This window comes from Bufo gargarizans, chromosome 8 (assembly GCF_014858855.1).
Source record: "Bufo gargarizans isolate SCDJY-AF-19 chromosome 8, ASM1485885v1, whole genome shotgun sequence".
NCBI classification, from domain to species: domain Eukaryota; kingdom Metazoa; phylum Chordata; class Amphibia; order Anura; family Bufonidae; genus Bufo; species Bufo gargarizans.
In genome coordinates, this window is record NC_058087.1 from 27916887 (window position 1) to 27931274 (window position 14388).

A 14388-nucleotide genomic window follows, 5' to 3' on the forward strand; every position below is an offset into this window, starting at 1 on the left:
AAACTAACAAGCTCTGCTATGAGATGGTTCCTCTTCTCAATGGAAACTCTTGCTGATCAGTTCCATTGGCTGCAGACTGAGGGGCAGAGCTTAATTATTATCTTTTTGTCCTACTGCACAGGACAGAGGGGGAGGCTCCTGCTGCAGCCAGTTGTCTTACAGCCTGACACAGAACCGTAGGGAGGAGGGGGACATGGCTGAGCTCCTGGGACACAAAGAGAAGATGTCTTTGTACATTTCAGATTCATTTGTAATATGGGACAAGATAATGAGAAGAACAATGTCAGGTTCGCACCATAGGGATACGCAGTGCTTGGATGTAAAAGTTGTAGATCTCCCAGTAGCAGCAGACATTATAGATAAACTTGATGAGTCTGTGGATCCAGAAGACACCAGCGATGACCAGGAGGACCATGAGGAACAAGTTCTCCTGAATTCTGGAAAACAAAGTGAATAATTAGTCTATTAGGTTGCCTCCGCGAGGAGGCGATCTAGACCGCATTCTCCTACAGAAGGAGGCACAGTGGATTTTTAGATTGGGGACCACTAAACCTAATGGTCTCAATGAAGCAATTTCGTTTGTTCCATTTATTTAATATATCCATGATCCAGTTACGTGCTTTGGGGTTATCCCTATCCTCCGGGTATTTGGACCACAGATGGTCATGGTCGTCAGATCAAATTCAGGTATTTGAAGCGGTTTTCCATCATCTAGACCAGCTTCACATGTTACTGTGTTGCTGATCATTTATTTGATTAGCAATACACGCTCATGTACATGTAGACATATATGCTAAGTGGTGGGATGATGTACCATATACGAGCTAATACACATACATACTCATTTTTGATCGATATGTGATCAGATGTAAGTGTATGCATTTTTATGTGTACATTATCCTGCAACTCTGTAGCCACTCTACATTCTTATATGTACATTAGCCGGCAACTCAATTGCCATTTTTCATATTGTGTCACATGTGATTGATTTATTATCATTTGCCTCCCCTCGATCCCCCTTTTTCTTGCTCTTTGGTACTGCCACCTATTCATTTATAAGGCCGCCGTTTATATTCCTGGTTACCTTGTCATTTTTCAGCGTGTGTGCGCCGACCTCCTGGATACATTCCTATTCCTCCATTGTCGGCAGCGAACCAGCCCGATATGAATGATTCACGCGGTGGATTGGCTGCTGATAGGAAGTGTGTCCAAGGGGGCGGGGTGTTTGCCCTTTAAATCGCGGTGTCTGGCTGGCCGCTTCGCGGCCATCACAGTGCCGAGGTCTTGTTGGTCAAAAGCAGTGCACCGTGTTCCACACCAGGACTCGGAGTCACTCACTAACATTGTTGTTTAATACGCCGATCCCCAGACTAGGGTATCGGGTTAGGCAGTGTAGGTGTAATCACTCACTACGCAGGCTCCTGATGAAGTGCACTGGTAATGTGCACGGAAACGCGTAGAGCCGCAGTTGAGTACATGCAGGGGGGCTGTCTGCCGATTGTATCCTCGTCTGCCGATTGTATCCTCGCCATTGATGCACCCACTTGTGGTTAGTGTTGGAAAGACGGCATAGCGTACTGCCGTTTCCTGCAATACCCGTGACTGCCCAGTGACATCACGGTTCACTGGCCATTTGTTCACAGTTTGCTGCGGGTGGTATTTCCTATGTGGATGTTGATATTCAACATTGATATAGTCGGATAGGGCATACCACCCTCATTATACCCCACCAGCACAGATTCAATACATTGTTAGGTAGTTCCTATCCTTTGGTAGGATCATATCCGATTTATAGTGCGGTGGTGATATACACGTATTTTATATATATTAGTCCGTCTGTCTGTTTGGTACACCTCAGCAGGCTTCCAACATACTTTAGGTGGAAGGTATCCTGCCCACCCGTGTACAGGTGGTACCATCTGGACAGACGGTTTTGATTCAGTGTCCTATGATTTTGGTAGGTTGGTTTTCACCCCTATTCCCTTTTGAGCACCAATAAATATTTTATTATTTTTGCTCCCCTTTTAACGTTCTTTTCATTATATTTGTTCGGTTTAATAATTAGGGACGTGTACCTCTGATACCTTGTTCTAGTATTCTATTAGGTTGCCTACACTTAAGTGATCAGCAGTTCAGCTTGTTTTACTTAAAAGGGGACGAGCTGCAATACCTGACCCAGCCAATGGACAGGAGTGGCGCTGTTTATGGGGAAAAACAGACTTGATTATCTCAGAAAGCCCTCTACTCCAATGGACCATTGACTAAGACTGGAATATCAAGCGCTTTGTGTAAGTAGGTAAAGAAGAAGGGACGAGGTACTGACCGGTCCCTGCAGACTCCAGGGGGCAGGAAGGCATCTGGCAGCGTCACTTTGTTGTTTTCGCTCTGACTGTGATTCACCATCTTGTTTGCAAAAAGGATGTCATAATCCACGCAACTCACCAGGAAGGTGGTGAAACTGACAACGAAGATGAACTGCCTGCGAAGAATCGGGGGGAGGCGGGGTTACTACAGGCCGCAAAGCAGAGTGCAGTAAAATTCTCATAACCCAGAATGGAGGGAGCAATAATGAGACAGATTTAATACCAGGTTACTAAAAAGGAGTTTTGCATAGTCATTTGCGTCAAGGGCTTTAATTTTTTTTTAGCAAATAACAGTTACTTTTATAGCAATTGTGAAAAAAAAAATATATATATATATTTATTTTCACTTTCACTTAAAACATCAGTCGGGACCGCATGCCTGCAGCTGCACAGAGATCGGCTGTCAATAGGCACAATGTATACAGTTCAGGAAATGGCCATGACGCTTGCGCCTCCCATTCCAGTAATCACATGACCACCAGGTGGCCGGTAACAGCAGGAGCTGCTGGGTCTTAGCAGATCCAGATCAGCTCTGTAGTGAGGTTCCGGAGGCAGCGCTCCCCTTGTAACTGGGGCTAATATGTCAGCCCAGTGAAATGGGTAATAAAAAATAATTAGGCAAATGTATGATGTTATGGTGGGGTGGGCGGGGGTAAAATGTGTAAAGTAAAATTAAAATTAAAAAACAAATCTCCAAACAATGCCACTACTACCCCACAAAATGCAGCTTCTAGCCCTGCCATCGGCAACTGTAAAACGGTATGCCCCCATCTAGAAAAAAAGCTGTAAAGGAAAGAGTACACCATCCAAATTTTATTTGCATTTATGCTCTTAAAAATAAATAAAAATTCCAGGTATAAAAAGTCAAACATAAAACCTCATATATCTCTGACAAAAAGATGCAAAAAATGATCTGCAGAAAAACAGAAAAAAAAGGGGGAAAGGGAATGGCCTTGAATACTACAAACCCTCAAATAAAAATATATATATTTTTTTTATGTATGACATGCCCTATTTGGGTGAATGTTTATTATTTATCATGTATTTCTTTTGAATATTTCACTTTAAGTCATGTGACCTGTCAAATGGGAATCACGTGATCAAACAGACCAATAAAGACAGCGGCAGGTACTACGAGCGCCTTGTATACAACCATCGGGAAGACAGAAAGGGTAAAATACCGTTTCTGTCTATTCTTGTGCCTGTTCCCGAGCTGCAAAACCCAGGTGTTCTAGAATGAGGACCATTCGGGACAGTGGAAAAAAAAAAAAAAAAAAAAAAGCGTATCGCGGTCGAAAAGGGGTTAAATATACTCACAACAACTCGAACATCTCTCCGATCAGCATGCACATGAATCCATTCTTCTGGTGCAGGTTGTATACCTGAAGTGTCTAGGTTAAGAAAGAACCCTACAGCAGGAGCTTAGTCTGGTATGGTTTCACACTGACACATTGTAACAAACTGCAGCTGTGGGAAAGAAGAAGTAGTGGCCAATGCAAATAGACAAAGCTGCAAAACCCTGCGCAGGCGCTAAGCAGACAGCGGGCCGTGTACACACAAAAGAGAATGCAGTGCCCCCTCCCCCCGTTTAATAATGAAAAGATGGAAGGATACTCTGGAGAAGAAGAGATCAAGGTTCTCAATGTGATTCCATGGAGCTGGAGAGAGAAGAAGACAATAAGTGGCGTACATTACAACATAACGCTGATACATCTACTAATTCTACAGAGATGGAGAGAATGACCCCCACCCTATACCTGTCATCACCTGAGCCCTTATAATGTAAGGGGGTTCAGGTGATTTTACAGTGTCTGGAATATAGAGGACAAGACCCAGAATACGCAGCACCAAAGCCAGTTCTGCACAAACACTAATCAAGCAATTAATGCTGGGAGATTTCCGCTCTGAAGCCTGAAAGAATGTAAATGCAGCTCTAGAGTATAATACAGGATCAGGATCAGTACAGGATAAGTAATGTATGTACACAGTGACTGCACCAGCAGAATAGTGAGTGCAGCTCTGGAGTATAATACAGGATGTAACTCAGGATCAGTACAGGATAAGTAATGTAATGTGTGTACACAGTGACTGCACCAGCAGAATAGTGAGTGCAGCTCTGGAGTATAATACAGGATGTAACTCAGGATCAGTACAGGATAAGTAATGTATGTACACAGTGACTCCACCAGCAGAATAGTGAGTGCAGCTCTGGAGTATAATACAGGATGTAACTCAGGATCAGTACAGGATAAATAATGTATGTACACAGTGACTGCACCAGCAGAATAGTGAGTGCAGCTCTGGAGTATAATACAGGATGTAACTCAGGATCAGTACAGGATAAATAATGTATGTACACAGTGATTCATCTTTACATGTGGCCTAATTCTATATGTCAACTGTATAAAGAACCCCTGTTAGCCCAAGAATGTGTTGTCTAGGGGTCCTTACAGGGAAGTAGGCAACTCCGTTTTGTTACCAAAGCCTGTCTAAGTGACAATTTGTCCTCCTCCTATTAGTGTCAGCAAGTTAAAGACTGGACATTAAAAGGGGTGTTCTCATCACTAGGATATGCCCCCATTGTCTGATAGGTGCGGGTCCCACCTCTGTGGCTGTTCCCATACAAGTGAATGGGAGCGCACCGTGCACACACGGCTCCTGCTCCCATTCATTTCTATGGGGCAGACAGAAATAGCCGAGCCAGCGCTCGGCTATTTTCGGCAGCCCCATTGAAATAGATGGAGGGCGGCTGCGCATGCGCAGTGCGCCCTCCATTTATTTCCCCGCTCCGTTCTTGCTGTAGTGCGAGTCCCAGAGGTGGGATTCGCACCTATCAGACAATGGGGGCATATCCTAGTGATATTCCCCCATTGGATGTGATGGTAAAACCCTTTTAAATGTCCTTTTACACTGATAATTATAGCAGACGATTGTCAGTAATCGCCTGCTCGCCAGTGAAGTAGACATTTACATTTACCCCATGAATGAGCACTTTGATCGTTCCTCAGATAACCGGCAGCACTTTTACACCAGCAAACAATAGCCAACGAGCGCTCCTACGAAGACTTATTAGCAATTATCTGGCCAATGCTCGGCCGCTGTAAAGGGGCCCTTAGAAAAATGTCTGAGATTGTGCAACCAAAGTGTGACACAGAACATGAGCAAGAAGGAACAAACGAGAAGAGTCAGATTTAGGGCTGCAACGATTAAATCGATGTAATCGATTATAATCGATAACTGGATTCGTTGTCGACGAATCCAGTTATCAAATAATCGCAGATTCGTTGCTATGCGGGCGGGTGGTCACTGCATCTTTATTTTACCATGACGCTCCAGTAACAGGCAGAGCGGACGGCGGCGTAACGTCACTTAGTCACGTGACGCACCTGCTCCGCCTCCTTCATTCATAAAGTGGGCGGAGCAGGTGTGTCACGTAAGTGACGTTACGCCGCCGTCCGCTCTGCCTGTTACTGGAGCGTCATTGTAAAAGGTAAAATAAAGATGCAGTGATTAGTCCGACTAAGCAGCGGGGCCGGGGATCGGTCTATGGCACTGCTATGGTGAGGGGGGTCTGTGTATGGCACTGCTATCATGGGGAGGGGGGGATCTGTGCACTGTTATGGGGAAAGGGATCTGTGCACTGTTATGCCCATAACAGTGCACATATCCCCCTCTCCATAACAGTGCACATATCCCCCTCTCTATAACAGTGCACATATCCCCCTCTCCATAACAGCGCCGTCCACAGATCCCCCTCTCCATAACAGCGCCGCCCACAGATCCCCCTCTCCATAACAGCGCCGTCCACAGATCCCCCTCTCCATAACAGCGCCGTCCACAGATCCCCCTCTCCATAACAGGGCCACCCACAGATCCCCCTCTCCATAACAGCGCCGTCCACAGATCCCCCTCTCCATAACTGCGCCGTCCACAGATCCCCCTCTCCATAACAGTGCCGTCCACAGATCCCCCTCTCCATAACAGTGCCGTCCACAGATCCCCCTCTCCATAACAGCGCCGTCCACAGATCCCCCTCTCCATAACAGTGCCGTCCACAGATCCCCCTCTCCATAACAGTGCACATATCCCCCTCTCCATAACAGTGCACATATCCCCCTCTCCATAACAGTGCACATATCCCCCTCTCCATAACAGTGCACATATCCCCCTCTCTATAACAGTGCACATATCCCCCTCTCCATAACAGCGCCGTCCACAGATCCCCCTCTCCATAACAGCGCCGTCCACAGATCCCCCTCTCCATAACAGCGCCGTCCACAGATCCTGCCCATAATAGTGTCGTCCACAGATCCTCGCCATAATAGGGTCGTCCACAGATCCTCCCCATAATAGTGTCGTCCACAGATCTCCCATAATAGTGTCGTCCACAGATCCCCCATAATAGTGTCGTCCACAATTTGTTTTAAAGGGAGTCTGTCACCACATTTTAGCATGTTAGACCGTTAAAATAGGGTTATGTGATCCAGCCAGAACATAAAAACAGTACCTTTGTGGTAGAAAACGGACTTTTCTTTTTGCCGAAAATGAAGTTATAAGATTATGTTCTGAGCCCTCTCAAGTGCCCAGGGCGGTCTCTCAATCCTTGGAGCCCCAGGCAGCACCTCCTAAACGGCTCATAACCCCGCCCTCCGTGCGCCTCTGCCCGCCCGTTTACTCCCCTCCCCTGTCCTTTTCCACTGCGGCTGTGCGGTCCAAATCGTAGCGGGCGCATGCGCAGTAGGTATTGCGATGCCCTGCCAGGAGCGGGCATCGCATTGCGCATGCGCCCGCTACGATATGGACCGCACAGCCGCAGTGGAAAAGGACAGGGGAGGGGAGTAAACGGGCGGGCAGAGGCGCACGGAGGGCGGGGTTATGAGCCGTTTAGGAGGTGCCTGCCTGGGGCTCCGAGGATTGAGAGACCGCCCTGGGCACTTGAGAGGGCTCAGAACATAATCTTATAACTTGATTTTCGGCAAAAAGAAAAGTCCGTTTTCTACCACAAAGGTACCGTTTTTATGTTCTGGCTGGATCACATAACCCTATTTTAACGGTCTAACATGCTAAAATGTGGTGACAGACTCCCTTTAATATGGCCTTTGAACATAATTTTTCAAGTAAAATCATATAAACCTCTTTGTTTTGTAATTTTGTCGTTTTTCCCCGATTAATCGTAGAAATTAATCGGCAACTAATCGATTATTCAAATAATAGTTAGCTGCAGCCCTAGTCAGATTAGACAATGATAATCAGGACACAGGTCACTACATTGTGGTACTTACGGTACTAACAAAAGACACATGATTGGGTGGTTAGCTCTGAGACACAATGGACTACTCACATTTACTCCCCTCTGGCACATGCACCAAGAGGTCATCCTCCCCCATAGGCGAGTCTGTGTACGAGACCTCCAGCCTCTGGTAGGGGGTGTCGAATACCGCCATTTCTCCCCAGTCTTACATGAAGATATCAACCTTTAAAACGGAGGACGAGCTGGACAGAGAAGGACAAGAAGAGACAATTTTATATCCTATGCATCAACTTATACAGTGATAATAGGATTAGAGATGAGAGAATATAACTACTATAATACTGCTCCAATGTACAAGAATACAACTACTATAATACTGCCTCCTATGTACAAGAATATAACTGCTATAATACTGCTCCCTATGTACAAGACTATAACTACTATAATACTGCCTCCTATGTACAAGAATATAACTACTATAATACTGCCTCCTATGTACAAGAATATAACTACTATAATACTGCCTCCTATGTACAAGAATATAACTACTATAATACTGCTCCTATGTACAAGAATATAACTACTATAACACTGCTCCTATGTACAAGAATATAACTACTATAATACTGCCTCCTATGCACAAGAATATAACTACTATAGTACTGCTCCTATGTACAAGAATATAACTACTATAATACTGCTCCTATGTACAAGAATATAACTACTATAATACTGCCCCTATGTACAAGAATTTAACTGGATGAGAGATCAGTACCTGCAGAGGTGAACCTCACGTTATACGATTGCAGAATCTATTTGCAATGGCTACTACAGTGACTTAAAGGGGTTATGTCATCTCATACATTGGGGTCAAATCTGTAGGATATGCCCACAATGTCTAATAGGTGCAGGTCCGACCGCTGGGACCCACACCTATCTTTAGAACGGAGCCCGCAAAGTGAAGGAGGGTGCAACGCACATGCATGGCGGTTCTCCATTAATTTCTATGGCAGTGCCGAAAATAGCAGAGCAGTGTCCTCAGCTACTTTCGGGAAGTCTCGTTGATAAAATGCATAGGATGCGCACCGTGCAAGTGTAGCCACCGATCCATGCACTTCTAATGGAACTCGGCTACTTTCGGCAGTCTCATAGAAATGAATTAAGGGCTGTGCGCCCTCCTTCATTTTACAGGCTCCGTTCTGAAGATAGGTGCAGGTCCCAGAAGTATGAGATGACACAATCCCTTTAAAAGGAACAGTGTTATCATACATGAAAAATATACAGCCAATGCCCAACTGGAGAAAGATTTAACTGCTGTGACCACCAATGATCACAGGGACAAACTGGCAGTGAAGCTAGGACGGCAATATGCGGTATGGTATAGAGCCCAGTACAAGAGACCAGGCACAGCTACTTACCTGAAGACACTGGTTCTAGGCTCCACACAATTGTTAATTTTTCTATTAACATTTTCTTTGGATACAATAATGTGATAAATCTTCACAGAATAAGTGATTTACATCTCCATATCTCTACATCGCAACATCTGAGGAATAAAACAATAATACAAGACAGGTAAATTCTAACCCTTTAATACTATGTACAAGAATATAACTACTATAATACTGCTCCTATGTACAAGAATATAACTACTATAATGCTGCTCCTATGTACAAGAATATAACTACTATAATACTGCCTCCTATGTACAAGAATATAACTACTATAATACTGTCTCCTATATAGTAGAATATAACTACTATAATACTTCCTCCTATGTACAAGAATATAACTGCTATAATACTGCTCCTATGTACAAGAATATAACTACTATAATACTGCTCCTATATAGTAGAATATAACTACTATAATACTTCCTCCTATGTACAAGAATATAACTGCTATAATACTGCTCCTATGTACAAGAATATAACTACTATAATACTGCTCCTATGTACAAAAATATAACTACTATAATACTGCTCCTATATACAAGAATATAACTACTATAATACTGCTCCTATGTACAAGAATACAACTACTATAATGCTGCTCCTATGTACAAGAATATAACTACTATAATGCTGCTCCTATATACAAGAATATAACTACTATAATACTGCCTCATGTGTACAAGAATATAACTACTATAATACTGCTCCTATGTACAAGAATATAAGTACTATAGGGGGCGGAGCCGAGCCACGCTGCTGAATGGCCGCACGAGCTTGAGCTCCTCCAGCATTCCGGCTCATTTACCCTATAAAAGCTTGGATTTTACCTGATTATGGGGAAACCTGGCAAAGAAAAGACAAGAGGAAGCTCAGAGTCTACCCCACAGCGCTCCAGACAGCCTGAAATGGAGAAATTTCTCCGAAAAACGCCGAGAGCTGCCGCGCAGAAAGGCGCCAATATGGCGGCGTCTATTGCACAGGATTCTGATGCGGGAGAGCTATCCGATGCGGGCAGCGGCTCCGATACCTCGGACAGGAGGCCCAGAGATCCGCCTCTGTCGGAACGGACCCTTCGTCGGGTCCTTGAATCGGCCCTTACGCCTCTTAAGCAGGACTTGGCGGACATCAAAGACGACATGAAACATTTAGGCCAGAGGGTGGTCACGTTGGAGGGTACGCAAGACGCCATCTTAACCTATGAAGGTAAAGCGTCAGAAGTGCTAGCGTCCCATAAAGCTCTATTGAATGAGGCCTTCCTGAAACTGGAGGACCAGGAGAACCGGAGTCGCCGGCGCAATATACGCATACGCGGCCTTCCTGAGTCGATAGCAGCAGAGGCCTTACCGACTGTGGCGCGTGAGTTGTTCTCCACCATGCTGGGGCCAGACAGAGCGGAGGGGATCGTGGTGGAGCGCATACACAGGGCGCTGCGCCCTAGGCCTAAACCACAAGAGCCACCACGTGACGTAATCTGCGGCCTATTGAGCTATGTAGACACCGCAGCCCTCTTAAAACGGCAACGAGAGATGGAGGTGCTGGAGTATGAAAACGCGCAGATACAGATGTTCCAAGATCTGGCGCCATCCACCCTGGCTAAGCGGCGCCTATTCAAGCCTCTCCTCGAAGTTCTTAGGAAGACGTCGACTCCGTTCCGGTGGCTTTACCCGTTTGGACTGGCTGTTTCTAGGAATGGCAAGCTGCTTACAGTGCGGTCACCTGCTGACCTGGAATCAGTTTGGAGGTCCCTAGATGTCCCTCCGGTGGAGATTCCCTCGTGGCTACCAGCCGACCAAGATGGCCCCTTACCTGTCCCGCCGCGGGTGTCTCCCTGGCAGACGGCATCCGCAAGCAAGTCGGATCGCATGGATCGCATGGGTCGCAGCAAGATGGACAGGGCCCTCACTTGAGCCCAGAATAAGGTGCCGTTGATTATTTTTGCCTGCTAGCAAGGGCTGCCAACACCGTGCCTTGCCTTCCTTTCCTATGTGGGAGATGACTGTCCCCCGGCTGCATAGCCTATTGTTTACATGGAAGGTTAAGGCCTTTTCTGTTCGTTCTGCTTTTTACAGAGTATTACGTTTTTGGATTTAGTGTTTTTTACAACAAGTCACGCTTTAATCGGGACTCTTTTCTCGTGTTTTGGGACTCAGCCTCCCAGTAGGCAATTTTCTTTCTCCCCAATTGCAGGGGAATGGCCGGATCGTTTCCGGTGCTGGAAGCATTTTATGTTTTTTGGTCTCCGTTTTTGTGGTAGACCTAGAGGTGCTTCACTTGCCCCCTCGCCACTCCAACCCTGTCTTGGATGGTGATAGGTGAACACCTACCCTTCTTTTAGATGTACGTTGCATCTGAGCTGGTTTTTTACCAGCCCACTATGTTGTTGGTTATTTCTCTTAATTTATTTTATTTTACATGTTTTCCCTTTCCCTCCCTCCCTCCCTCCCTCTTTCTGCTCATATTTGCTATATTCTATTAGACATTTTCATGGGTAATCTGTGCTTTCTCTTCCTACTATGGTTATTGTCATGTCATCAATTGTAGTCGCCTCCCTGAATGCGCACGGGCTGAACGAGCCATGCAAAAGGTCTCACACCATTTCCCTTCTGCTGAAAGATAAGGTCTCGGTGGTCTTCCTCCAGGAGACGCATTTTAGAACGAATAAAATCCCACGTCTCCCTCCTAAGAGGTTTGTTCAGTGGTTCCATAGTACACATGATTCCGCCAGTAGAGGAGTCAGTGTTGCTATACACAAAAACCTCCCCTTTAAGCACACCGCTACTTCAGCGGATCCTGAGGGCAGGTACATTTTTGTAAAGGGTGTAATTGGTGACTCGCCGGTTACATTCGCCAATCTCTATGCACCTAACAGAGGCCAAGTACCATGGCTCGTTCAGACCCTTGCCTCCTTATCAGCATTCACTGATGGGTTGTTGGTTCTGGGGGGCGACTTCAATGTGGCTCTAGAACCAGCTGTTGACACATCGTCGGGGAGACCGTCTGTATCTTACAGGCTTTTGAGAAGGCTTAAATCTTCCCTACGGAAATTGAAGGTCCTTGATGTTTGGCGTACTATGAACCCTAATGGCCGTGATTATACCTTTTATTCACATGCTAAGATGTCATTCCATAGGTTAGATTATCTGTTCCTGTCTGACTCACATATACGCAATGTCTCTGAGGCCCGGATTGGTAGTATCACATTATCCGATCATGGGCCTGTTATTATCAATTTCTCCCTGTCCGGATCAAAGAGAAAAGAACGCATTTGGCGTCTGAACGACACCCTGATTTTGGATCCTACCCACGCTCGCAAAATCAGGGCCTCGCTTTCTGAGTTTTTTGTGTTCAATGACACAACGGAGTCGCCTCCCTCCCCTTCCACTCTATGGGAGACACATAAGGTAGTTATACGGGGGTAACTAATAGCGTTAGGGGCTTATGTGAAAAAGCGAAGGACACAGGCTTTAGATGCTTTGCTTTCGAAAATTGCTCGCCTTGAATCCTCTCACAAGGAGTCTCAGGCTAAGGCCATTCTGACGGAACTCACTGAGGCTAGGGTGCATTTGAAAAATCTTTTAAATGTCACCTCTGCAAAGCTGATCTTACGCTCCCGATTTAAAGCCTATGCTCATGGGGATAGAGGAAACAGACTGATGTCGGCGATTGCTAAGAAGCAGTTCTCTGACTCCTTTGTTTCCTCTATTAAGGACCCCAAAGGCAAAGTATATAAATCTACCCCAGATATAGCTAAGGCCTTCTGTACTTTTTACGAGGCGCTCTACAACCTGCCCCCCCCAGAGGGCGCGGTTGCTACTGATATTTCTGAAGCCACTAATAAGTTCCTGCAGAATTTAGACCTCCCTTCCATATCCTCCCTCAAGGCTTCTCAGCTGACTAGACCAGTCACCGACTCAGAGATTCATAAGGTTCTCATGTCCATCCCCTCGGGCAAGAGCCCAGGTCCGGATGGGTTTTCTATTGCTTACTTTAAGTCCTTTAAAGATGTTTTAATTCCCCGTTTTAGGGACCTGTGCAACCACCTCCTCACTGGGGGCTCTTTGGCTCCACACTCCTTGATGGCGCATATCACGATCCTGCATAAGGAGAATAAGGATCCGACATGCTGCAGCAACTACAGGCCGATCTCTCTGCTTAATTGTGATGTGAAGTGGTGGGCGAAGATCTTGGCTACTAGGCTCCAGGATGTGTTACCCGACATCGTCCATGAGGACCAGGTGGGTTTTGTCCATGGCAGACAGGGGTCCGAGAACACTATAAGGCTTCTTCATCTTGTAAACTGGGCCAAGCGATCAGCTAAACCCTTGGTACTGGTGAGCACGGACGCGGAAAAGGCCTTCGATAGGGTCAGCTGGCACTTTATGTCCGTGGCCCTGTCGAAGTTCGGTCTACCAGACCAATTTATCAAAGCTATCTATACGTTATACTCGGCCCCCTCTGCCATGGTCAAAGTGAATGGAACACTATCGCCGCCATTTCGCATCACTAATGGGACGAGGCAGGGGTGCCCCTTATCTCCTGCGTTGTTTGTTCTGGTGATGGAGACCTTACTATGTAAAATTAGGTTGGACCCAGAGATTGAGGGTCTACGTATTGGTACCTGTACTCACGTTGCTGCAGCATTCGCGGATGACCTTTTAGTCATGACATCAAACCCTAAGGAGGCCTTGCCCAGGTTGCTGGATGTATTTGAAGACTTTGGGTTCGTTTCGAATTTTAAAATTAACTATGGGAAATCCATGGCTCTCAACATCTCATGCCCACAAGCAGTGATCACTGCTCTTAAGCAGGCTACTCCATTTTCTTGGGCCTCTAGAGACATTGTGTATTTGGGGACGCATATATCAGCTAATGTTCAGGATCTAATCTCCCTTAACTTTATGCCGCTTCTACAAAATGTTCGTTCACATTTACAAAAGCTGAAACTCCCGTTTGTTTCCTGGGTGGGCCGTAAAAACTACATCAAAACCTTTATTCTCCCCAAATTTTTATACTTGCTGCAATCCCTCCCTATTTGGCTTCCAAATTCGTACTTTACTGAAGTCCGTAGGGTATTCACACGCTTCCTATGGAATGGCAAATCGCCACGTATTGCCTACTCTGTGCTTACAAGGGATAAGAAGTTAGGAGGTTTTGGGATGCCAGATGTCAAGCTTTACTACACTGCTGTACAGCTAGGTAGATGTGTTACCATTATGTCTCGCCAGTCCAACTCCCTTTGCTCCCGTCTTGAAAATGCGCTTTTGACTGACCAGGAACTGTTGGCCATGTGGGGTATAAGGCCTATTTCAGCTAACCATTG

General features: G+C 45.8%; 1 protein-coding gene across 3 annotated transcripts in view; it reads right to left on the reverse strand.

Moving 5' to 3' along the window:
- The window catches only part of ATG9A (autophagy related 9A), a 38987-nt gene that overhangs the window by 10085 nt on the left and 14514 nt on the right, over positions 1-14388 (reverse strand). For all 3 annotated transcript variants that reach the window (XM_044303933.1, XM_044303932.1, XM_044303934.1), the window contains 6 exons: positions 9033-9160; positions 7705-7856; positions 3978-4021; positions 3681-3745; positions 2324-2479; positions 296-437 (listed from right to left, as the gene is read on the reverse strand). In XM_044303933.1, coding sequence (XP_044159868.1) covers positions 296-437; positions 2324-2479; positions 3681-3745; positions 3978-4021; positions 7705-7807 — 510 coding nt within the window. In that variant the 5' untranslated portion in view covers positions 7808-7856; positions 9033-9160. The remainder of the gene's footprint in view (positions 1-295; positions 438-2323; positions 2480-3680; positions 3746-3977; positions 4022-7704; positions 7857-9032; positions 9161-14388) is intronic.